Source organism: Mytilus californianus, unplaced genomic scaffold (assembly GCF_021869535.1).
Source record: "Mytilus californianus isolate M0D057914Y unplaced genomic scaffold, xbMytCali1.0.p SCAF_9, whole genome shotgun sequence".
In the NCBI taxonomy this organism is placed as follows: Eukaryota; Metazoa; Mollusca; class Bivalvia; order Mytilida; family Mytilidae; genus Mytilus; species Mytilus californianus.
In genome coordinates this window covers 53,122,453-53,143,695 of record NW_026262745.1, presented here as the reverse complement: position 1 = coordinate 53,143,695, position 21,243 = coordinate 53,122,453, and the positions used below count along the sequence as shown (strand labels likewise).

General features: G+C 31.9%; 1 protein-coding gene across 1 annotated transcript; it reads left to right on the top strand.

Moving 5' to 3' along the window:
• The first annotated feature begins 1,119 nt into the window (after nt 1–1,119).
• On the top strand, nt 1,120–19,751 carry LOC127715363 (uncharacterized). Its single transcript, XM_052221398.1, has 12 exons — nt 1,120–1,182; nt 1,967–2,014; nt 3,054–3,137; nt 3,650–3,730; nt 4,889–5,118; nt 11,590–11,839; nt 13,657–13,730; nt 14,461–14,964; nt 15,523–15,633; nt 16,274–16,479; nt 17,436–17,613; nt 19,476–19,751. The coding sequence occupies exons 3-8, from the start codon at nt 3,065–3,067 to the stop codon at nt 14,704–14,706; spliced, it is 954 nt and encodes a 317-aa protein (XP_052077358.1). The 5' UTR covers nt 1,120–1,182; nt 1,967–2,014; nt 3,054–3,064; the 3' UTR covers nt 14,707–14,964; nt 15,523–15,633; nt 16,274–16,479; nt 17,436–17,613; nt 19,476–19,751.
• Nucleotides 19,752–21,243: the final 1,492 nt, after the last annotated feature.

Here is a 21,243-nt window from a genome sequence, read left to right as displayed (position 1 = left end):
CTCGTGTTAGTACAATCCCGGTAATAAGTCTGATTCGGTAGGTCACATTCGTGAAAAGGGGGCGGGGATTTAAAGGAACAAGTCGGCAAGAAGAGGGCCACAGTAATACAGCCTATAAAATTTACATAATTATACAAATATAATAGCAACAGTGATGAATTATATATAAGTTTAATAATTACAAACTAATTTGAATCATTGATTCATCGGCGGAAAATGACAACAATTAATATGAAATAGTTACTTTGAACAAAACACTATAGAATTGTCATTCATGACAAAGTACTAAAAGCATTATCTGCAATCAAAGTTTAAGAGAGAGAAAAACATACGAAAAAATTCTGGGGAAACCTGTATGATAATCGTTTAAACATATTCGTACAGACGACAAACAATAAAAATATCATCGATGTAAAAATTAAACTAATATTGATAGCGTTTGATTTTAGTCAGCTTTAACGGAATTCCCCTTTTTTGAATTTGCCTTGGGGTTTGGTATTTTATACGTTTTCACAAATTAGTAACTGTTGTTCTCATTTGATTTATCGATTTGATAACTTATAACATGGGAGAGAGAAAAAAAGACTTATAAGTAAATTGAATTTACAACTTAATTTTAACAAATTTTCAAAGAACTGAATTATTTTTTTAGAGCTCTAGTCACGTTTTGAAGCAACTTTTACGGTTAATTTCCTCTCCATTAATACTTATGGTAAATTTTCTAAAATACATTGATCTAGATTTCAAGGAGTCTATTTTCGCCTTTCAATCCTATCAAGATATTACATACATTTAACTCTTGAATTCGCCGTTATTTTTTTAAAGCTATTTTGCTAGATACACAATACTATTTGCAGCAGTGATTTGAATGCTAGAAAAAGTACATTTTTACAAAATGTGTAGTTACAAATTACTCATCAGACCTCGATTAACCGAAAGACGACATTTTCTGTGTATTGATGAGAGAAGCATTCAAACGCTGAAACATATATAATATTAACATCTTTCAGAGTGTTCCTTCTGCAGGTATACAAGCTGTGTACTAACAGTTTTGTATCTAATGAATTCACATAACGGTCTATACATGCAATTATATATTTTTTAATTATTAATGTGCGGCGAGTGTAACCTTGGTGAGTGCATTTACGGCATATAAGGTTTTTATACAAGATCTTATCACAGGTGTGTTTAATATATGCTATATGATAAATATTTGATCGACAACTTCGTTAAAGTATGTAAATTTTATGGGTTAATCGGCTTTCAAATATTTGGCTTTGAGCGTTCCTGGTGAAGGTAAATCCAGAAAAGCGCTTCGGACGCATGCAATTAAAAACATGTTGTTTTCATTTTTATGCTGCAATAGTCATTCTAAACGGTGAATATCGAAGTATTTTACATTTAGCGATCAATTGTGAGCAGTTTTATTCTAATATTTGCACATTGATGAAGGGCACACAATCAACACTATAAGACAGCAGATAAACAGGGAGTAATCACAAGCAGAATGTCTCAGAAAATTACAAAACGCGTGCCATGACCAAAACAAAATCGATGAAAGACAAACAACGATCAACAAACACTACATAGAAAACTTAAGATTAAGAACCAAGAACTTTGGCAAACAATGGAATGAACTCTAGAAGGGTAAGCAGTCCCTACATTACCACAGACATACGTCCTATTGCTCATGCCATCTTATATATATATATATGATTTCTGGCAGAAGGAAAGCATAACTACAATTACACTAAGCCATTCGAACATTTGTGGTACTAGACAAGCGATTAATAGATTTTTTTCTCAGTTAAAACGACTTTTATCATATGCTTTTATTCTCAATATTGTAATCAAATCGAAATTTTCTACTACTTACAAAAAAGGGAAAGAAAATATTTCCTCGACTTAAGAAAACGCTATGTATAAATTACTATTTTAACATGTTTAATTTATTGTTGTTGTGCAGGGTTAAACTGGTCTTCAGGGAAAATTACAGAGAAGAGAGAAGCGGAAGGTTAGTGTGTGACTTAAAACATATGGTCCTTATATCAAGGATTGAACTTCTGTATTAATATAAAACTAATGAGTAAAATAAATCATTTGACATTTTAAATTTAAATGTATTTTATTTCTATAATTACTATCAAACAAGTATTATGACAACTTGTAATTAACATATATTGATTATAGTTTTATCTGAGACGTAATCATTATTAAAAAAAAAGGATGTATGTGCAAACATATTATTACATCTACTACTTACAAAGAGAAAAATATTTTCCAAAAAGAAATTTGTTTAGTATAAATATAAATATAAAATATGTAGAAATACCATTTTCCACATTAGTAGGTACATCGTAAAGCTACGTCAGGGTAGGGCGTTGGGTTGTTTAATGTATTAAGCACGACCGAAAAATATTATGATAAACAGAATTTCGCATATCCTTATGAATTGTCACTTAACATTACATGTTATAGATATTTCTGAATTTTAGTCATATATTAGTTGGACATCTGAATGTTCCATTTAGTTTACTTAAATTGAAAACTTTATATGGCCTTATTTAATGGTATATATTGGAGCTTCACATATGATAGTATTTGTCGAAGACTTCCAAACAGATTGTGAAATGTGTAAAGTATGTATCGTGTACCAGTAATGAGAATAAGTTTGTATGATAACTCGAGTGGATTGTTATGAATACATTGGTCAATTATTGATATGTATTATACTACTACGATTCGCTTGGCACTGGTATCATTTATTAATACATCTGTGTTGACATGAATTATCATTGATATTGTCATAAGTAAATTATCTGGGTATTTTTTCGAAATACTAAGGATTTACTACCCTAAGAATAGATTACCTTAGCTGAATTTGAGGTCCTCAATGCTCTTTAACTCGTACTTTTTTTTGGGTCATTATAGCATCACTGAAGAATATTTTATTAACGAAACGCGATTCTGGTGTACACAATTTTAAGCCTGGTATCTATGATGAGTTTAGTTTTAAGAACACTGAAAACATTTGTTTTGTATGCATGTTATAGAGAGAAGAAAGATGATTGGAAATGACGTGGCCCATGGGCTTGCGTGGTCACATTACTGTGGTTATCTACAGCATGTTTTACCAGGTAATGTAGTAATATGATGCTACATTTGTATATTGATTCCAGGAAAATAAATCTATGGCAGATAAAGAAAGGCAACAGTAGTATACCGCTGTTCAAAAGTCATAAATCGATTGAGAGAAAACAAATCCGGGTTACAAATTAAAACCAAGGGAAGCACATCAACTATAAGAGTAAAACAACGCAATAACAGAACACAGAAGTGCAACAAAAACTAACAACAACAATGCAACATTCATAGAAATGAACTATTAAATAACAACTGCCATATTCCTGACTTGGTACAGGACATTTTAAGAAAAAATGGTGGGTTGAACCTAGTTTTGTGGCTAGCCAAACCTTCGCGCTTTATGGCAATGTTAAATATACCGCTAAAATGTCAACATTACATGACGGGAACAGTGTACAAATAGATGCAAAAACACCAAAGACAGAGACATACATAAATAAATAATATAATATTACATTTCGACATGTTAACCACAGAATAACAACGAATAACTAGAATAATTTAGGACACAAAAACAGCTTAATAGAATTACGATGTGTGTGTCTGTACCTCGAATGGATCAACGCCACAAAAAGTAACGTCACAGGTAAATTTCTAAAAATTGGATATATTTCAAGATTAGGTTTTTTCTAATTACGTTATTTGATGTATTTTATAACAATTACAAGAATACTAATATAGAATTGTGTTAGTAATAGTGCAACGAACTATGTCGGCCTTTCTTCCAAATCAAACTGTGTAAAACAAATAAATCCTGTTCACAAAGTTGCTTTAAACTAAGATTATACAAATGAACTGGGTGATTAATTATCGTTATACTTGCACATACGAATAGAAAATAAAAGATAGAATCACAACTACAAACGATAAGACACAAAACAATATCCGTTCAGAATTACAAATAAAACTTCGTAACTCAATACATGAACGCTGGATAAACAAATACCGAGACACGTCTTATAGCAATGTGAATTAACACTCAGTAAAACAGTCATATTCAGAACGGTTTTAGGAAATTCAAGCAAAAAAAGAATATACTTAGTTCAATGTTTTAGCGGTGAAAGTATAATGATTTTCTCAAGGTAATATTGATGATTGATTGCATGTTTTACCTCTTCAACAAAATGAGGTACTTTATGAACCTCTGTGTTATCAACGGACTGTATAATAAAGCAACAGCATAGCTCCTTTTGAACATATAACATAACACCGTCACATTGACACACGATATCGAGTGGAAATGAAAACGCTATCGGTGTCCTAAAAGTATTGCAAAATGCCAATCCGATTATTGCTCCAACAAAGTTTTGAGGGGAAACGACGGAAATATAAAATACTTAAGTTTTTCGGTAACATTACACATATGTCAATTGACAATAAATCGACAGACGCAATTCTACATTGAAGGATAAGCCGTTATGAAAGTGTGACTCGAAAATAAGTAAATACCCTCATTTACAACAACATTCAAAAAAATAATACATAACAAAATCAAATGAAAACAAGCAATGACAGCCGATTGTTATGTTTAGTTTTTTTTGTAAACCGTTTACAGAATATTCACGCGAATTGGAATAGGACTGGTGTATAGAGAGATATCTGGTTGCGTGTTAACATACAACAATAACTGAAAGATAGGACTTGCAACTAGTTCGCAGCATTTTGAAAGAAAACACTTGTTTAATAGTTTTAGTCATAACTTTAATCTTCAATATCCAATATTTTTTTCAATATGTACCCGTAGTGATTGAAGAGAAGATTGAACAAACAGAATGGTACAAAAAGCTACCAAATGATGAAAGAAAGAAAATACCAAAGAAACTATATGAATTGATTCCAAGAAAATGTTATGTAGATATACCAGGGAGTGATGAGAACATTGCAAGAGTATCAGATATAGCTATAGAGGGAGACAGAGCCGGCAATAAAAGAAAAATAAAACTTCAAATTTATAGCATTAAGGATGGGAAAATGGTAAAATTTACATTATACATATCTAAGATAACATATGCATAAACTAAGTAATTCATTGCTGTATTAACTAAGCTAGATATAGTTTACAATAATTTTATTTTGTTATGATTTTCCACAAATACTTAAATGTAATTTTTCCGTTAGAATGTTTGTCTCTCCTTCGACGAAATTCACAAAATGCGAGACATAGGGTTGTGCATCAGGCTGTGTCACTGGCGACGATGTACACTAATCGTTAACAGATCAATATTACAGAAAGAAGACGACCTGGATGATTCCGACATTTCAAACAGATTCTTTATAAGACGAAGTTTCTCTGTGATACTTCCTTTGTCCATGACCTTATTTTCATGCTTCAGCGACTGCTTAAAAAACTGTTTAATTTTGTCATGGAATTTCTCAATAACTTTAGTTGGAATATGGGATTCTTGCAAGGTCTGCATGTCTGTCAACTGGGTTCAACTTTTATTTACCCCTGAATACTTGATCAGAGTGACGTTTTTGTGGTCAAGTTCCTATCTCATATATTATAAGCAATGAGTCAACTATTATTGGTGTATGGAATTACTATAAGGAGAACATTTTGATAAACACTGATGGTCTTCTTCCTACTATCTATGTTTCACTCCTCGTACGATAAAGCCTATAGGTTGCATTTCTGTAAATATCGACAATGCAATTTCCCATAGGAACTCCTTTTACGACTAAAACTGTACCACTTTTACTATGAAGTTTTGAAAAAAATTATATCCTAGAATGGAAAGTTCATATGCACTACTATTTTTTTTAAAGGTCAAAATATAAGGGTGTGCGGCATATTTTCAACATTTATATGACCCGAACTTCTAAGAGTTTAAACTTGTAAAATTCTGTACTACCCCTACCTTGACGTTTGGTCTTCCGCAAATTTCAATTTTACCGCTATGCTTGTGTATATTTACTGGTAACATTCCCAAGTTATGTCTCTACGAGAAGAAACATAGAGATCATATCTGGGAACCAGTACGTAAGCAAAAATAAATATCTATGAATATTATATATCTCCCCAAAAGAGGCGTGGTTTGTGAAACAGTTGTATTTACAAAGTGCAACCTTGAGATTTGTTTTAGAAAGCTTCACGACTCAGCTTGATGTTCTAAAATCGTAAGATACTGAAATGTTCTATCTTTTATGTGGAAGTGAAAGACGATTTTAAATTTAATTTCGTTTTTAAGTAAAATATTTTAAAATGGAATATGTTCTTGTTATTAAAAGGATCATCCCAAAATAGTTCACCGTGAATGCAAAAAAAAAAAAATACTTATCTAAAGTAGGGAGACAAATAAATTATCAAACACATTAACAAAGAAATAACATATTGTTAGTTATATGAATTACTTGCAGCACGAATCCGTTTTTACTTTATGCTTCAAAAATCATAAAATAGTAATTTTTTGCTAGTTTTGTGGAAATAAATTCATTTAATTTTTAATTTAATTTTCAATACACTTTAGGTATTTAAAAAAACCAATATTGTTTTATCATGAAAGAAAATCTTTTCAGAATAAGTTTACTTCGAATGCAAACAAAATTCCTATTTAGAGTAGCGAGACAACCAAATAAAAAAACAAACAAACAAACAAAGCAATCATTATAAAATAACTAATAACGAAGAATTCAAATATAGAAAATAGTTCAACGAGTGACCGAACAACCCATTAAGTCACGAATTAATTATCAGTGTTGTTCGGTCACGAGTTGAATATTTTTCGATATTTGAATCTTTGATTACATTTTTTTGTAGTTATTCTTTTATTACAATAACAATGGGCTTTTAAATGAAATAAAAATAGAAAATGTAAGGAACTATATCTTTTTTACGCATTCACAATTTGCATTGATGCGACGTCATCGACAACGTCTTGACAACACCTATTGTAACCAGATCCGAGTTTATTTCACATGTGAAATTATCGGTTTTTTTTATTTGACTGGAACATCACGGTAATTCACTGCAACCAATGTAATAAATAAATTTAATCATATATAAAAAAAATCACTAAAATATTTTAAACAAGTCACACATTTTATAACATTGTTTATTAATAATTAGTTATTATTATTGAAAATTACGCACTAATTAAACGTTGTTAAAACAAATCGTTAAACAATATGGAAAGAGCGAAAATTATTATTTAAGTTTAAACAAGATTGTCAAAAGTTGGATTTGGTCTCACGTTATAAATCCTTGGTCAAATCAAAATAAATCTTCGTTAACGCATGAACATCTTTACTACGGCGCGAAGTCACTGTGTCCAAACTACCCCAAAAAATGTTTGGACTCGATGGTATCTAATATCCGGCACGGTGACGGAACATCAATAGACAGAGAAAAGGTAGTTTTCTGTTTATTTATTTGTTATTTTTATGATATCGAAGAATATATATACATATATAACTATTTTCTATTGTGATATGTAATAATTTCTACAACCGTTCTAGATTAACGGAGAAATAAGTAAAAATGCACGTCAAAATAACGAATTGAGTGAACCTTGCCTCGAATTTGTTTAATTTCTCGTTAAATTGTTCACATGGTACGGAAAGAAAGGTACGGAAAGAAAGATATTGACATGGAGATTGAAAAACTAGTCACTTTGAGCACCTCAATACTTGTATTTCTGCGTATGGAACGAAAGAAATGGGTCATGTCAAAATGGAAGCACCCGGTTTTGTCAATGTGTTTAAACAGGTTTTGTCTTAGATTTCACAAGGCAGAACCCGTTTTTGTCAAGGAAAAAAAATGCATAATTGCATAGCATAATTGAACTTCAGCGTTTAAAAGGAGTTTGGTGGCAGGTTGGAAAGCGATTTCTTACAGAGGACAACTTATTATTTATTTGAATCTGTAAACACTTGAATTCCTACTTTATTGGAACATAAATAATTATTATTTTGCTTTGCATTTAAAAAAAAATACTCTTACTGCGAAATAGATAGAAATGAAGGTTAAACCGCAAATTGAGGTTTAAGCTCTCTATACGTTTTTTTTTTTTATATGAATTATGTAAATTTGAGTGTTTAAACTTAAAATTAGAGTTTATGGTCTTAAAAATTGAAGGACGCACATTTAATATGTGATTTTCTTGCACAACAGGATGGTTATCTTTATAGGTAATCTAGGGGTGTAATCTTTCCTATGATCGTTTAAAATAAATCTTCTTAAGGATAACTGTTCATTATAAGGCATGATAACCAGACAAATGTATATATGCATGCAGAATCGCCATAGAAAATGAATGTTTATGGTGAGAAAAGGATTACAATAATCATACATTAAAAATCAAATCTATTTATCCCCAATTGTAACTATAATACTAAGTATAAATTAGAATAATAGTCTCAGGCCATCGAGAAAATGCAATAATGATTATTTTATTAATAGTTGTATAAATAAACGGTACTGTTATCTCTCCATTGTGTTATGATTATCGTACATTGACAATATATATGGACGAATTCAGGATTTTTCAAAGTAGTCGTAATTCAAACAGCTTACATACCGCAGAGCGTAGCGAAGCGAACAATGTTTTGGACGAATTTATGCTAAAAAAAATCGTAAAAAAAAAAAAGATTTTTGGGCCATCAAAGGTGGGGGTGGGGGGCGTGCGACCTATACGCCGCCTGGATTCGCCACTGATGTTATATAACTAAATCGTAAACCAACTTAAAATTTTATAAGAAATAAAAAAGCAGGGACACCCGCGAAATTGGATGTATGTGAGTAGGATTATCATGTTTATTCTAAAAATTCACATTGATATTTTGGAATTGTCGGAATGCAAGACCAAGGGATGCAAATTTGTGGCGGCTTGAACTATTTGTATGAAGCTTTATATGTCAGAAGTTAGAAGGCCTGACTGAAACATACCTCGTACACAGATCAAGGTTAACATTTCGTGTTCAAGTCCGTATCTCTAATATCATAAGTAATAGGTCAACTATATTTGCTCGTATGGCGCAAATGACTATTTATGTGACCTTGAACTTATTTTCTTGATTTATTGGTAAATGTTAATTTTTTTTTGTTTTTTTTTTTTTGTTTTAATGATTGTAATGTGTTCATGTCCGTCTGGCAGGTTTCATCAGACCTTGACTTTTTTTATGGTTCCATGAACCATGTTAATCTTATGTGATACTTTTATTAAATTATTTATCTTACAGGCCTTCAAAATAAATTCAATAATGATCATTCCAGCAGTCGCGACATGTCAGTGCGTACAGTCACTCTTGTATAAATAATACGTAGTATTTATTTTTGTAAAAAAAAACGCAATTAAAGTTGTTTTGCCATGTATTAGTTTATGTCGTTCGTGTAAGCCTTAAATATGAATTGTTAGACATTTTTTTTCATTCAAGAACGGTGCAATCTTGTTTGGAATTCTTGGTTGGTTTTAGCTTACCTGACCCCAAGGGAAAAGTGAGTTTTTTTCATCACTTGGTCCCCGTCGTCCGTTGTCTTCCGTTATTTTTTTACATTATCTTCTCCTCTGAAATTACTGGGCTACAATACATAAAACAAACCTTATCCACAATCTTATGTCGGTTTTAAAAGGTCTAACGAACTATGTTTAACTGTTTTTCATCATCATTGGGGTATCTAGTTTAAAAAGTTTTTGATGACCCCGCTTGTCAACAAAATAGAACATAGGGGGATGCAAGTTTTGTCTATTATTTTTGTAAAACAGCTATAGATAGAGAAAATTTAAAACAGGAACAGATATGTTCACAATGTTGAGCTCTACCTTTTGTCCATATACATCAAAACTCTCACACAATTCTTATAGAAATTAATGTCTTGAATGACAGATTTCTTCTTTTTCCCATTTCTGTCTATTATCTTGAAATATATAAAAAGTATATAGCAAAAATGATCAGTAAGACAATATATACGAATAAGTCGACTTGGTCGATATCCTTGTAAGAATTGTTGACCTTTAATTACGATTTTTACCATTTCTTTGCGTTTTTGCCAATTATCTTACAAAAATCTTCTCCTCTTTAACAATTTAATTAAACTTGGCCGCATGCTTTATTGAGATATCTGGTTTGAAAACCCACATGATCAGCCATTTGTAAATTTATTTTTTGTTTCAGGGTATCAGTGTTAACGTTGCTTTTCATAAAATAAACAAAACCGGGTTCTATACATAGACAAAACCGGGTCATTGTGTAGTAAACAACATTGACGAAACCGGGTGCTTCCATTTTGACATGACCCATTTCTTTCGTTCCATACGCAGAAATACAAGTATTGAGGTGCTCAAAGTGACTAGTTTTGCAATCTCCATGTCAATATCTTTCTTTCCGTACCTTTCTTTCCGTACCATGTGAACAATTTAACGAGAAATTAAACAAATTCGAGGCAAGGTTCACTCAATTCGTTATTTTGACGTGCATTTTTACTTATTTCTCCGTTAATCTAGAACGGTTGTAGAAAATATTACATCTCACAATAGAAAATAGTGATATATGTATATATATTCTTCGATATCATAAAAATAACAAATAAATAAACAGAAAACTACCTTTTCTCTGTCTATTGATGTTCCGTCACCGTGCCGGATATTAGATACCATCGAGTCCAAACATTTTTTGCCAGGGTAGTTTAGACACAGGGGAAGTGTTTCATGAGTATAAGCCATTTTATTTTTGTGCATGCTACATACCTTGTTTTATTTGTTATTGTATATGTTTTTATATTCGGTGAAAAGCTCATCAGAGCTTACGTTTAATTTGTTTGTCAATATTTCGAATCAAAATAAAGTTTTACTTACTTACTAATAGTTTGAAAGTGTTTAACTGGTGCGTGCCTAAGCAGTTTGACGGAACTTAACCAAGTCTTTAATAACTTTAATTGAACGCAAGAGAATCTATTTGAAAGGGATTAATTTTGTTTAAAAGCGATTAAATCAAACTTATATAAGTTTTCCAGTTTGTGTCAAGCTTTTTTTAAATTTTCAATAATCTATTTGAAAGAGGTTTTTTTTTTTTTTTACTCTTTGGCCGATTAATCTATTTATTGTTGCTGCTTACAAGGACGCTATTAATTTACAGTTCAAAGTGGGGATGTTGAAGCCATCCCTTCGATATTTGTACGGACGATTTTACGAGTTGGTTGTTTGTTATTGAAGATCTGTTTCACAGATGGCGACGGATATGTTCCAATTGTCGTAACCACAAGCCCGTCCCCTTTACCACGAATGTGATATAACCGAATTTGTACTTAAGTGAGTGACCCGGTAGCCCCATGTGGAACATGATTTGGTTACTCTACAGGAGCACACGGGTTAATCACCGGTTTTGCTGGGATTGGTGCTGCTCTGTCTTTATTTTTCTATGTTTTGTTGTGTAGATTATTGTTTGTCGTTTTACTTTAAAATCAATCAGTAGTCTTCAAATAGTTAAAGAAATCATATTATAATATTTTAGAAATACTATTGTGTTTGTGAATGCCCTCCTGTGTTGAATACAATAAACAACATGAATGACATTCAGACGGCTGGGATTTCACGTTCTACATCCAGCAATTTGTTATTCCCTTGGCGAAAAAGTCCCACACTACAGTTGTTTACCGTTGACACAAAACTGGTTCAGCTGATGAGATTCTACTACGCAATGAATTCATTACTTTGTTTGAAAAAAGACAACAAAGAAAAAGCTAGATTTCTTTTGTTTAACGGTAATTGGTTAATTATTACTTAATTAGATGTGATGCACACCTTTGAAAGAAGAAATTAATTCAAAATAATAATTTCTTAACTAAATCTTATTGCATGATTCAACTAGTTGAATTGCATGTTTGTTTAACTAATTTTATTGCAAGTTTTAAGCTTAGAATATATTTCTGCCAAATCATATGTTTGCACCTAGCCTTGCCAGTGGTTAAACAATATAAAGATATTTCGACTTCCTCCATTATGGCAGTAAATAGAACATTTTCTCTTATATAACCTTGTTTGTCGTTTGGTCGGTCTTCAACTCATGAGTTTGAATAACCATTTGGTATCTCCCACCTCTTTTAAGATTGGTTTGATCAATTGTTGCTTAAAAATATATTCTAATTCCGAAAATAATTATTACTAATTATTGAATGGAAATGAATATTGTTGAAATGCTGCCCATCCATTTCTTTTAAAACATGCAATAATTCTGAAATTGTATTTATTTATGCAAATATTAAATATGTCAAATCCAACATTTTTCTTTCTAATGGCGAGCCCTGATTTCCAAATAAGGTGACATGTTTTTATTTCATCGTTCATGTAAGTGGTAAAAATTCAATTGACAAGGTTTTGTTGTTTTTTTTTTTTTTTAACAAAATATGGTCTACATATGAACAAATAGAAACGGGGACATTCAACAATCATGTTAAAACACTTATTACGACGAAAAGACAAAATAGTCAAAGTTTTGTATGGGTAGGGTGTGTGGCGCACGCAAAATATGAAAGACCCAAACACAGTTTGTGCCTCTTCAAAGTCAGACTATCTAGACCGTGTGTTCATAGTTATTTGTCGCCGTTTTCATAGCTGTTATTTTTATGGAGGAGTCAGCGGTTGGTTGTTGGTGTGGTTGTGCTGCCCAGTATTTGTTCAGTTTTCATTTGTATGTATTATTAATAATTCAAACGGCGTAGATAGTCTCTGTAATAATCAGGAAGCAACAGTAAAATCTGATATTGACATTTTAAATTTTGAATTAGGCTTTTATTATTGTATATGATATCGAATATACAAAACTGACACTATACGTAAATGGTAAATCGAATAAAGTAATACCTATGACATACAATTAGTTTCTATGTTGTGATCAATTATTTGTCTCATGAATAAAAACAACACAAATGTAGAATTGGCGAATTTGTCATAGCTTTAGTTTTACAACATCAGATCAACAATCAGATTTTCAAGAGGCCAAAGAATAAATCATTCAATGACAATATAATTATGTTTTTCTTTGATTAAGTAAAGGGCAACCAGCACTGAAGAGGTGGTAACTGGGCTTCCAGCACCTAAATAAGATAGATTCTGCCATACACATTTATTGTTCAAATGGATCACAGCACCATCCATCATATGTCATAATGATCAAATTCGTATTCTTCAAAGTCATAACGATTTGGTAAAGACTGCATACAAAATCTGTAATTATAAAAAATATCAGCAGCAAACAAATAATTTTTAGGGTAGAGTGTGGTTGATTATTTTGTCCTTCCACTCCATCAAAAGTTTGTTAAACAATGAAACAATATGTCCGAAACAACTGGTTTTATTATTGTCTAAATTCCCGCCTTTTAATGCACGAGCTAATTGCGTATGGCTTGTGTACAGAAAAATATATAATATTATACCGGTTTAATATGTCGCTTGCAACAATCAAAACTTTAAGGGACTTTTAGGGACATAAATCAAATACTTATCAATTCAATAAATAAATTTAATTCATATTGATTAAATTTCATTGAAAACATTATATTTTGGATGTTCTGTTTTACAGAATCAGAAGATAAACTTTCAAGAGTTCTGCTTCGGGCCATAAAAGAAGATTTAAAAGTTGACAGTTCAGAACAGGTTTGATATTAATATTAATATCATCTAGATGCATTATATATACCGATGTTCAGAACTGGTAAATCCACATGCTATGTACGAATTGGATAACACTGAAGGAATCATATTCACTTCAGACAGAGCGAGACTGGTGGGTAGACGGAAATCGTCTACCGCAAGCGTTGCTTTATCCGTCATTCAAGTCAAAATATCATAGTAGGGATTACAACACTATCAATAGATTTACATATCAAACGACTATCATGGTATACTAAGATCTAAGTCATTTAATACGTAATAGTGACCGTACACAGCATAAGCATTGACCAATTCGACCATACTTTCTCATAAGCATGCTAGAGCTACAGAACAATCGCTGTCTGAAATCTATAATTAGGTACTGACCATTAAAATCATTGTTTATCATATTGGGGTGCAATGGCTAACTTGTCGCTGAAATAAGAAAAGGCAAACATCTGCAGAATATTTTTGACTGTTACATATTCATGAGCCGACTGTTTTTCAAAAACATTTTTTTTATTTATAAGCTAACCACCAGATTGATAAAGAAAATAATTCAAAAATACATCTTCCTTATATGAATATTGTTACGCTTATCTGCATTTAAAAACAACACTAGCATTTGACGGCTGTATCGACATTTATTGAATTGATTTATCGTTTGTTTTTATTTTATTTAGCTAGAAATTTGTATCATTATTCAGTATTCCAATTAAAAAACACATTTCAGACACTGCATGGTTCATTGATGGAAAATAAACTTCAGTCGGCAGAAGAAAATAAAGACGCCTTCTACCAATTTGATGTTTTTGTTACTTCCCCAGAAGATGTAGGAGAACACGACAAACAACCGGTTGAAAAAATGAGTAAACATTTAAAAGCCCGGAACATGAACATTTTGTTAGAGAAAGATTGCCTGGGAAAGGACTGGTTGGAAAAAATAAATTCGCTGCAACGAAATGCCGCTGGATTGTGATTTTAGACAAACCAAAAGGGTCTTCTTCAGAGAAAAAAAGTTGGTTTGAACACAAAGGGTCTAAAAGCAAAACATTGATGTCTTATAAAGTTGTAGCATCTTTGAAAGGTATACTTGAATCTAGGAAGGTCCAAACAGTTGCCATTGTAAATGAAAGTGATGAATTACATATCTATGATGATCTAAGATGGGTTGCTTGTATTCCATTCCATAACAATGAGAATAGTTTAGTTGATACATTATACAAGGTAATGAACGGTAAGTCTCGTGTTTATTTTTTATTTTTTTTATTTATTCTTTTTTAAAATGTATGTCCCACATAAGACAAAATAAAACTCTAGTATTAATGTATAAGCATATTATAACGTTATGGCCTTAATATTACAATAAGTGAATACGAATGATTTGCTGTACTTTGTTTTTCTTTACTTTTTGAGAAGTGTATTTTGTTATAAAATGTGCACCAAGGATATGGTCGCCGTTAACATAATTTGGGTTTGCTTTCTTTACATTATTGACGCAAGCAGACTTTCCCCGCATTTCACGTAATCTAGTTGAGCAAAACATAACTTCGAGCGAAAAAGCGTTGTGCATCAGAAAAAATGATTATTTTCTTTTGACAATCAAATAAGGAAAAGCTTGGAATTTAGAACCATAAACAAAATATTGTTATATACACGATGCTATGAATATGATTGTACAATTGTTCCATACAGAAGACTATTTTACGTCTAATTTAAAATCAGAATTTACTTTGTAGTTGCATCAACGTAGCAAATAATTTAAGCAATCCATCGTTGTACTTGATATTTCTAGGTAACGAAGTCAAACTTGAAAATTCTACAGATTTATATCTGAAACCAGGTGAAGCTGCAGTTGGGCTAGCATGGGGGTTTGCTGTCAATTACCTGAACAAAGTTCTACCAGGTGAGCTTTAACTTAAGAAAAGCCTGGTTCCAATGTTTACTATTTACACCTGTTAATCATGTTAACTTATCATGAATCACACTTCTGATGATGATGATGATGATGATGATGATGATGATGATGATGATGATGATGATGATGATGATGATGGGCGGTTGCTTAACGTCCAGCGGCAAATTAAATGCATATATTGAGGACGAGAACATATTAATTTGAAATGAATATTTACACTGCTTTGTACTAGACCGACCCGATGAGCCGTCGTGATTGTTCACAAGGTAACAGTCCGCAGGTTGAAATGTCATCCTACCCGGACACATTATTCTTACTCCGAGTCGACCAATTTTTGCTCTAACTCCTTAATGTCGCATGCTTAGCAGAGAAGCAGCAAATTGCAATTTTAAAGTTTTTGGTTTGACCCGGAAGGGTTCGAATCCACGACCTCCCGCACTCTAGGTGAACACGCTACCAAGAGATCACCGAGACGGTTATCACACATCTTAATTTATTTGTTTAGGTTTAATGTCTTCTAAAACTATATTCTTTTTGTGATAATTCCTTTCTTCAAACTTTGTTTGGAATAGTGTTTAATATTTCAAAATGATTTATATTTCTTGATGACTTTATTTTGTTCTCCAAGAAATGAAAGAAAAAACAGCAACAGTGATGGATGGCAAAAAAGAAAATTTTAAGTTAGACAAAAAGCTGTTCCTCGTCGTTCCGGAAAGCTGCAAAACAGAGCAGACATTGAAAGATATCCCTGTTCATGGTAAAACAAAACTACCAGACGATTCCTCAAGATCGTACCAGTTTACAATGTACAAGCTACATGCAGATAAAGAAAAGGTAAATACATGCATCTATTTGTTGAATATGTGTTAAGAGTGGCCATGTGACAACTACCATACAAAAACAAAAGGACGGAAGTACTAGTGTCCAAGAGGTTATTGCTGGGTGTTATTTGAAATAGTTGCATAAAATCGTGTTTTACTGTGATGTACGCCAACTGATATTAGTGTGTCATACGTCATGATTGCATATCAGCAGAATTAGTTCAGCTTGATTTGACTCTGGTGTTTACAACCTGATTTTGATAAATAAAAAAAAATAAGAATTAAAGGTCCGGATCTTTTTGAAATATAAAATACATCTATTTTAATTCTTTTCGACTCATATTCAGTGTAATACTAGTAGTGTAAATCACCCTGTCTTTTCAGCCTTTAACACAAGTATGTGTCTTTCATGACATAACAGAAAGATATATTGAAAGAATTATCCCATTCATATGAAAGAATGGAAAGTAAATATACGTATGCTTCTGTTTGAATTGGACAAAAGATGTTGTGCAAATCACTCTCAAGCAAACTATTTTCTAAAACAAATATCATGATGATGTTAAAGAAAAATGACAACAACACAAGAAGTTTTTTTCTGGATTTACCTTCACCAGGAACGCTCAAAGCCGAATACTTAAAGCCACTGACGTATAAGAACCGAAAAGTTGAAGAGCTATATTACCAAAAAAGGACCCAAAAAATAGCCACATCCATCTAAGATCTACCTGTCAGAAGGAGTTTCTTTATAATTTCAAAATATATAGCGGGCAATTTTAGAAAGGTCTGTTATAAAGTACGCCAGTACCGAAGTACTGGCTATAAAGCTGGTGATACCCCCGGGGGCTGATAGTCCACCAGCAGAGGTATCGACCCATGTCTTTAATAAATGACAACAACACGTTAGAAATTTTCTACTTATGACAATATTAAATAATATTTTTTTTTATATATTTCTATATTCAAAAGTATTTTGTTGGCCAATATGCAGCCCCAGTGGATGTGATATACCAAATGAAAGAAGCAGGTTTACTAACTCAGGAACAGATGAAGTCAGAGGTGAAAACATTCTACACAACTGTAGACAAAATAATGAAAATATTACTTCAAAACAAAACGAAAGATTATGAATTCGTTTTCTACAATGGTTAGTATCATTAGAAATCAATGAATTTAACACTCTTTAGTAAATATAGGGACGTTTAATTGAACAAAGGTTAACTAAAAAGTAACTCATTGAACGAATACGATACTTTTTAAATTGATAAACACAGATAAGAATTAACAAATGAAGTATTTAACTTTTCTCATCTTAGATGCTATTAGTTCAGAAGTTTGAAAACACAATCTTTAAGATATGATCTGTCGAAATTCCTGCTTTGTATTTATGACTAGAAGTGCTGCAGTATTCGTCAACTGTTGAATTTCATTATAGAACATGTTAAAACGTGTTGGTTGGTTTCATCATTCAGCTAATCAAATCCGTGCAAGTTATCGAAATAGTATCTCCGTTTCATAGTTGATCATCTGACCACTAACAAGACTTTATATTCTTTGAAAACCCATGATATGTGTAAATGGTGTTGAGATGAAGAAGTAAGTATATGCAATTCGTTTGTCAAATTATAGTCGTTCTGCGTTCTCATACTACCGTAATCGCTACAAATTACGGTATTTTCCTAGCCCTGAAAGTTTCCATTGCGACTTAAGGATTAAAAATGTTACGAAAAATGTATTTGGTGTAACAAATCTGCTACAAAATTACCATGCTATCATTGATTTTGGGGTATTTTGTTCTATGCAAAAACGAAAAAAAAAAAAAAAAATAAAGTAGGTACAAAATGAATTAAACGTTATCGCTTATGTCCACAGACAAAGAGATCTGAGGGAGTACGAAACTATCATTTGCTTCTGTTAAACAACAGAAGAAAATCTAGCGTTTTTAATGCTAATAATCCCATTTGTCTTGGTGTTCTTACGTACGTCTCCGGACGTGTCTGTTTATTCAACATTGCCGTGCAGCAGTTTTCAACGTAAACCAATAAGTAAAGGAATGACTGCCATTCTTTGGATTTATTGACCAAAATAAAAACTATATTTGCCTCGGAATGAACATATATCATAACCCTTAGATTGTACTTGCCTGAAAAACCACCATGTTTAACTTTGTGTTCCAAAATTTGCTTCTGCTGTTATATTTTTGCACCGATTTGAAGATATGGGTTATTTTTTTGCACTCGTATATGCCTTAAAAGCTTCATTAGCAAATCTGTGTAACTTATTATTTCATGTTTATTTGCCTTATTTTCGTTGACTGTTATCGTATTGCACGTCATTGGTTTAAATTCAGCATTTTGTAAATGCAAATTTCATCCTCTGGCAAAGTTGACTGTAGATGGATTTGGCTTTTAATTTATATCTATAGCTCTTCACGTGTTTCGGTGGTTGTACATTATCGGCTTTCAAATTTTAACTTTTACGCGTTCCTGGTGACAAGCGCGTCAAGCGCTTAGAATTTTAAAGTGTTATTTTCAGTTGTTATTTAAATGTCAAAAGAGAGAGTTACACAAAGGTCTTGTCACAAAATAATATAGAACCTCAAATCAGCCTGCTATACTTTAACCTTAAATCATTATTTTTATCGCAGTATACTGAATCCTTGTTTCATCCAGCTACTTTAATACAGTTAAAGCATCCAATATTTTGAAACTGTTGGTAACAATTGCCCAATCTGGAATTTGAACATATATTTTGACTAAAATTTAAATTAAGGGATTTTTGGTACTGTTGATCTATCATCACAAAGGATTTCCCCATAAATTTTGAAGAGTTATTTCCCCTACACAGTGAAAACGCCAATCTGATTTTAATATGTTACATCCGCTATCTTCTAAATGTTCAAGGGGAAAATCTCTGGTGTTTTTCTTTAAAACGATGATAAAAAAATCTCAGTATTCTGAAAATCGGCATTATGATCATTGTTACTGATTGTATTTTTCAATTTCACAGACAAAGAGGAAAAGTTGTCCACTGTAATGTCTAAAAGAGTTGAATGAGATAAAATTTATGGATTGTTTTGATTTTCGAGGAATTAAAGAACAAAAGACTTAATAAAGTGATACATTTCTTTTATAAATTAATCTTTTAGAGATTGTCTATGTTATTTTGTACAAATGTATAGTTATTTATTCACATTTGTTTTATATTGTAATATTTGGTACAACTGCCTTTTTATTATTGTTTCTAGGAACTTAACAACATTTAAATAGTAAATATTCTTATTCACTGCATACATGGTATATTTGAAGTACGTATCAAATTACTCAATGTTTAATATATTGTCTAATGATTTATGCCTGTTATGATTCTAATGGCTCTTTTTTCAACATTTAACTAGGCTTATTTCAAATAATTATTAAGTTTATGTATGCCTGTTTCTTAATAGCACTGTCTTATCGTCTAATAGTATTTTCATATACCTTTAACCTCGTTAACAACTATCCATCGGAGTCCAAATGAAGTGGATTCAAGCAACTATTGCTAACTGTACGGCATTCAATAAAAAGCAAAACCCATACCGGAACGAAAAACAAATATGATATAGACAGCAACCAACGACAATCACGGAATTACATACTCCTGATTTAGGACAGGCACAAATATAGTATGTGGCGGGGATAATTAGATATAAGAAGATGTGGTATGAGTGCTAATGAGACAACTCTCCATCGAAGTCACAATTTGTAAAAGTAATCCATTATAGGTCAAAGTACGGCCTTCAACACGGAGCCTTGGCTCACACCGAACAGTAAGCTATAAAGGTCTCCAACAATGACTAGTGTAAAACCATTCAAACGGGAAAAACCAACGGTCTAATCTATATAAAAAACGAATAACTAGAAACACTTATGAACCACATCAACAAACGACAACTACTGAATATCAGGTTCCTGACTTAGGACAGGTGCAAACAAATGCAGCGGGTTTAAACGTTTTAATAGGCGCCAACCTTCACCCTACCTGAAACAATAATGTAACATCACAACATAGAAAGAAACACTATAAAATATCAAACATGTTTGTGAATGTTCAACTTCCCCCAATTCTGGGATAGTGGTGTAACAAACCAACACAAGAACAAAACGTAAAAACCAACAGATCGGAACGAAGTCCAAAAAACCGCTAACATCAAAGGCACAAAGCATGAATTTCAGATTACTCAAAGCTAGTTCACTGCCAATAGCAAATAGTGAATAAATATTGTTTTCCCAGACTGAAGTAGACTTCATTGAAACAGCTGAACAAGTACGTTTTATACATATTTCATACATTTATAACACCGTTATGTGCATTGTAGCAACCTTATGAACGCGTATAAGATCAGTTGCTTTGCTTTGATACTTTATTCATACTGATTTTTAACTTTATTTCTAAAATTACTTGAAATTAATTATTGTTGTTTTTTTCGTGTGAAATTAGTATATATAATGAAAATCTCTAACATTGACAAACACATTTTTTTTTTAATAAACCGGAGCTTTTGACCGGACATGCAGTCTTCTTTATCAGAATTTTATTGTTGGTAAAGGCACAACTTTTATCATTACAATAAATAGTAATATAATAAAAATACCGAACTCCAAGGAACATTCAAAACGGAAAGTCCTTTTTTCAAATGGCAAAATCAAAAGCTCAAACACATCAATCGAATGGAAAACAACTGTCATATTCCTGTCTTGGTACAGACATTTCCTCATGTAGAAAATGGTGGATTAAA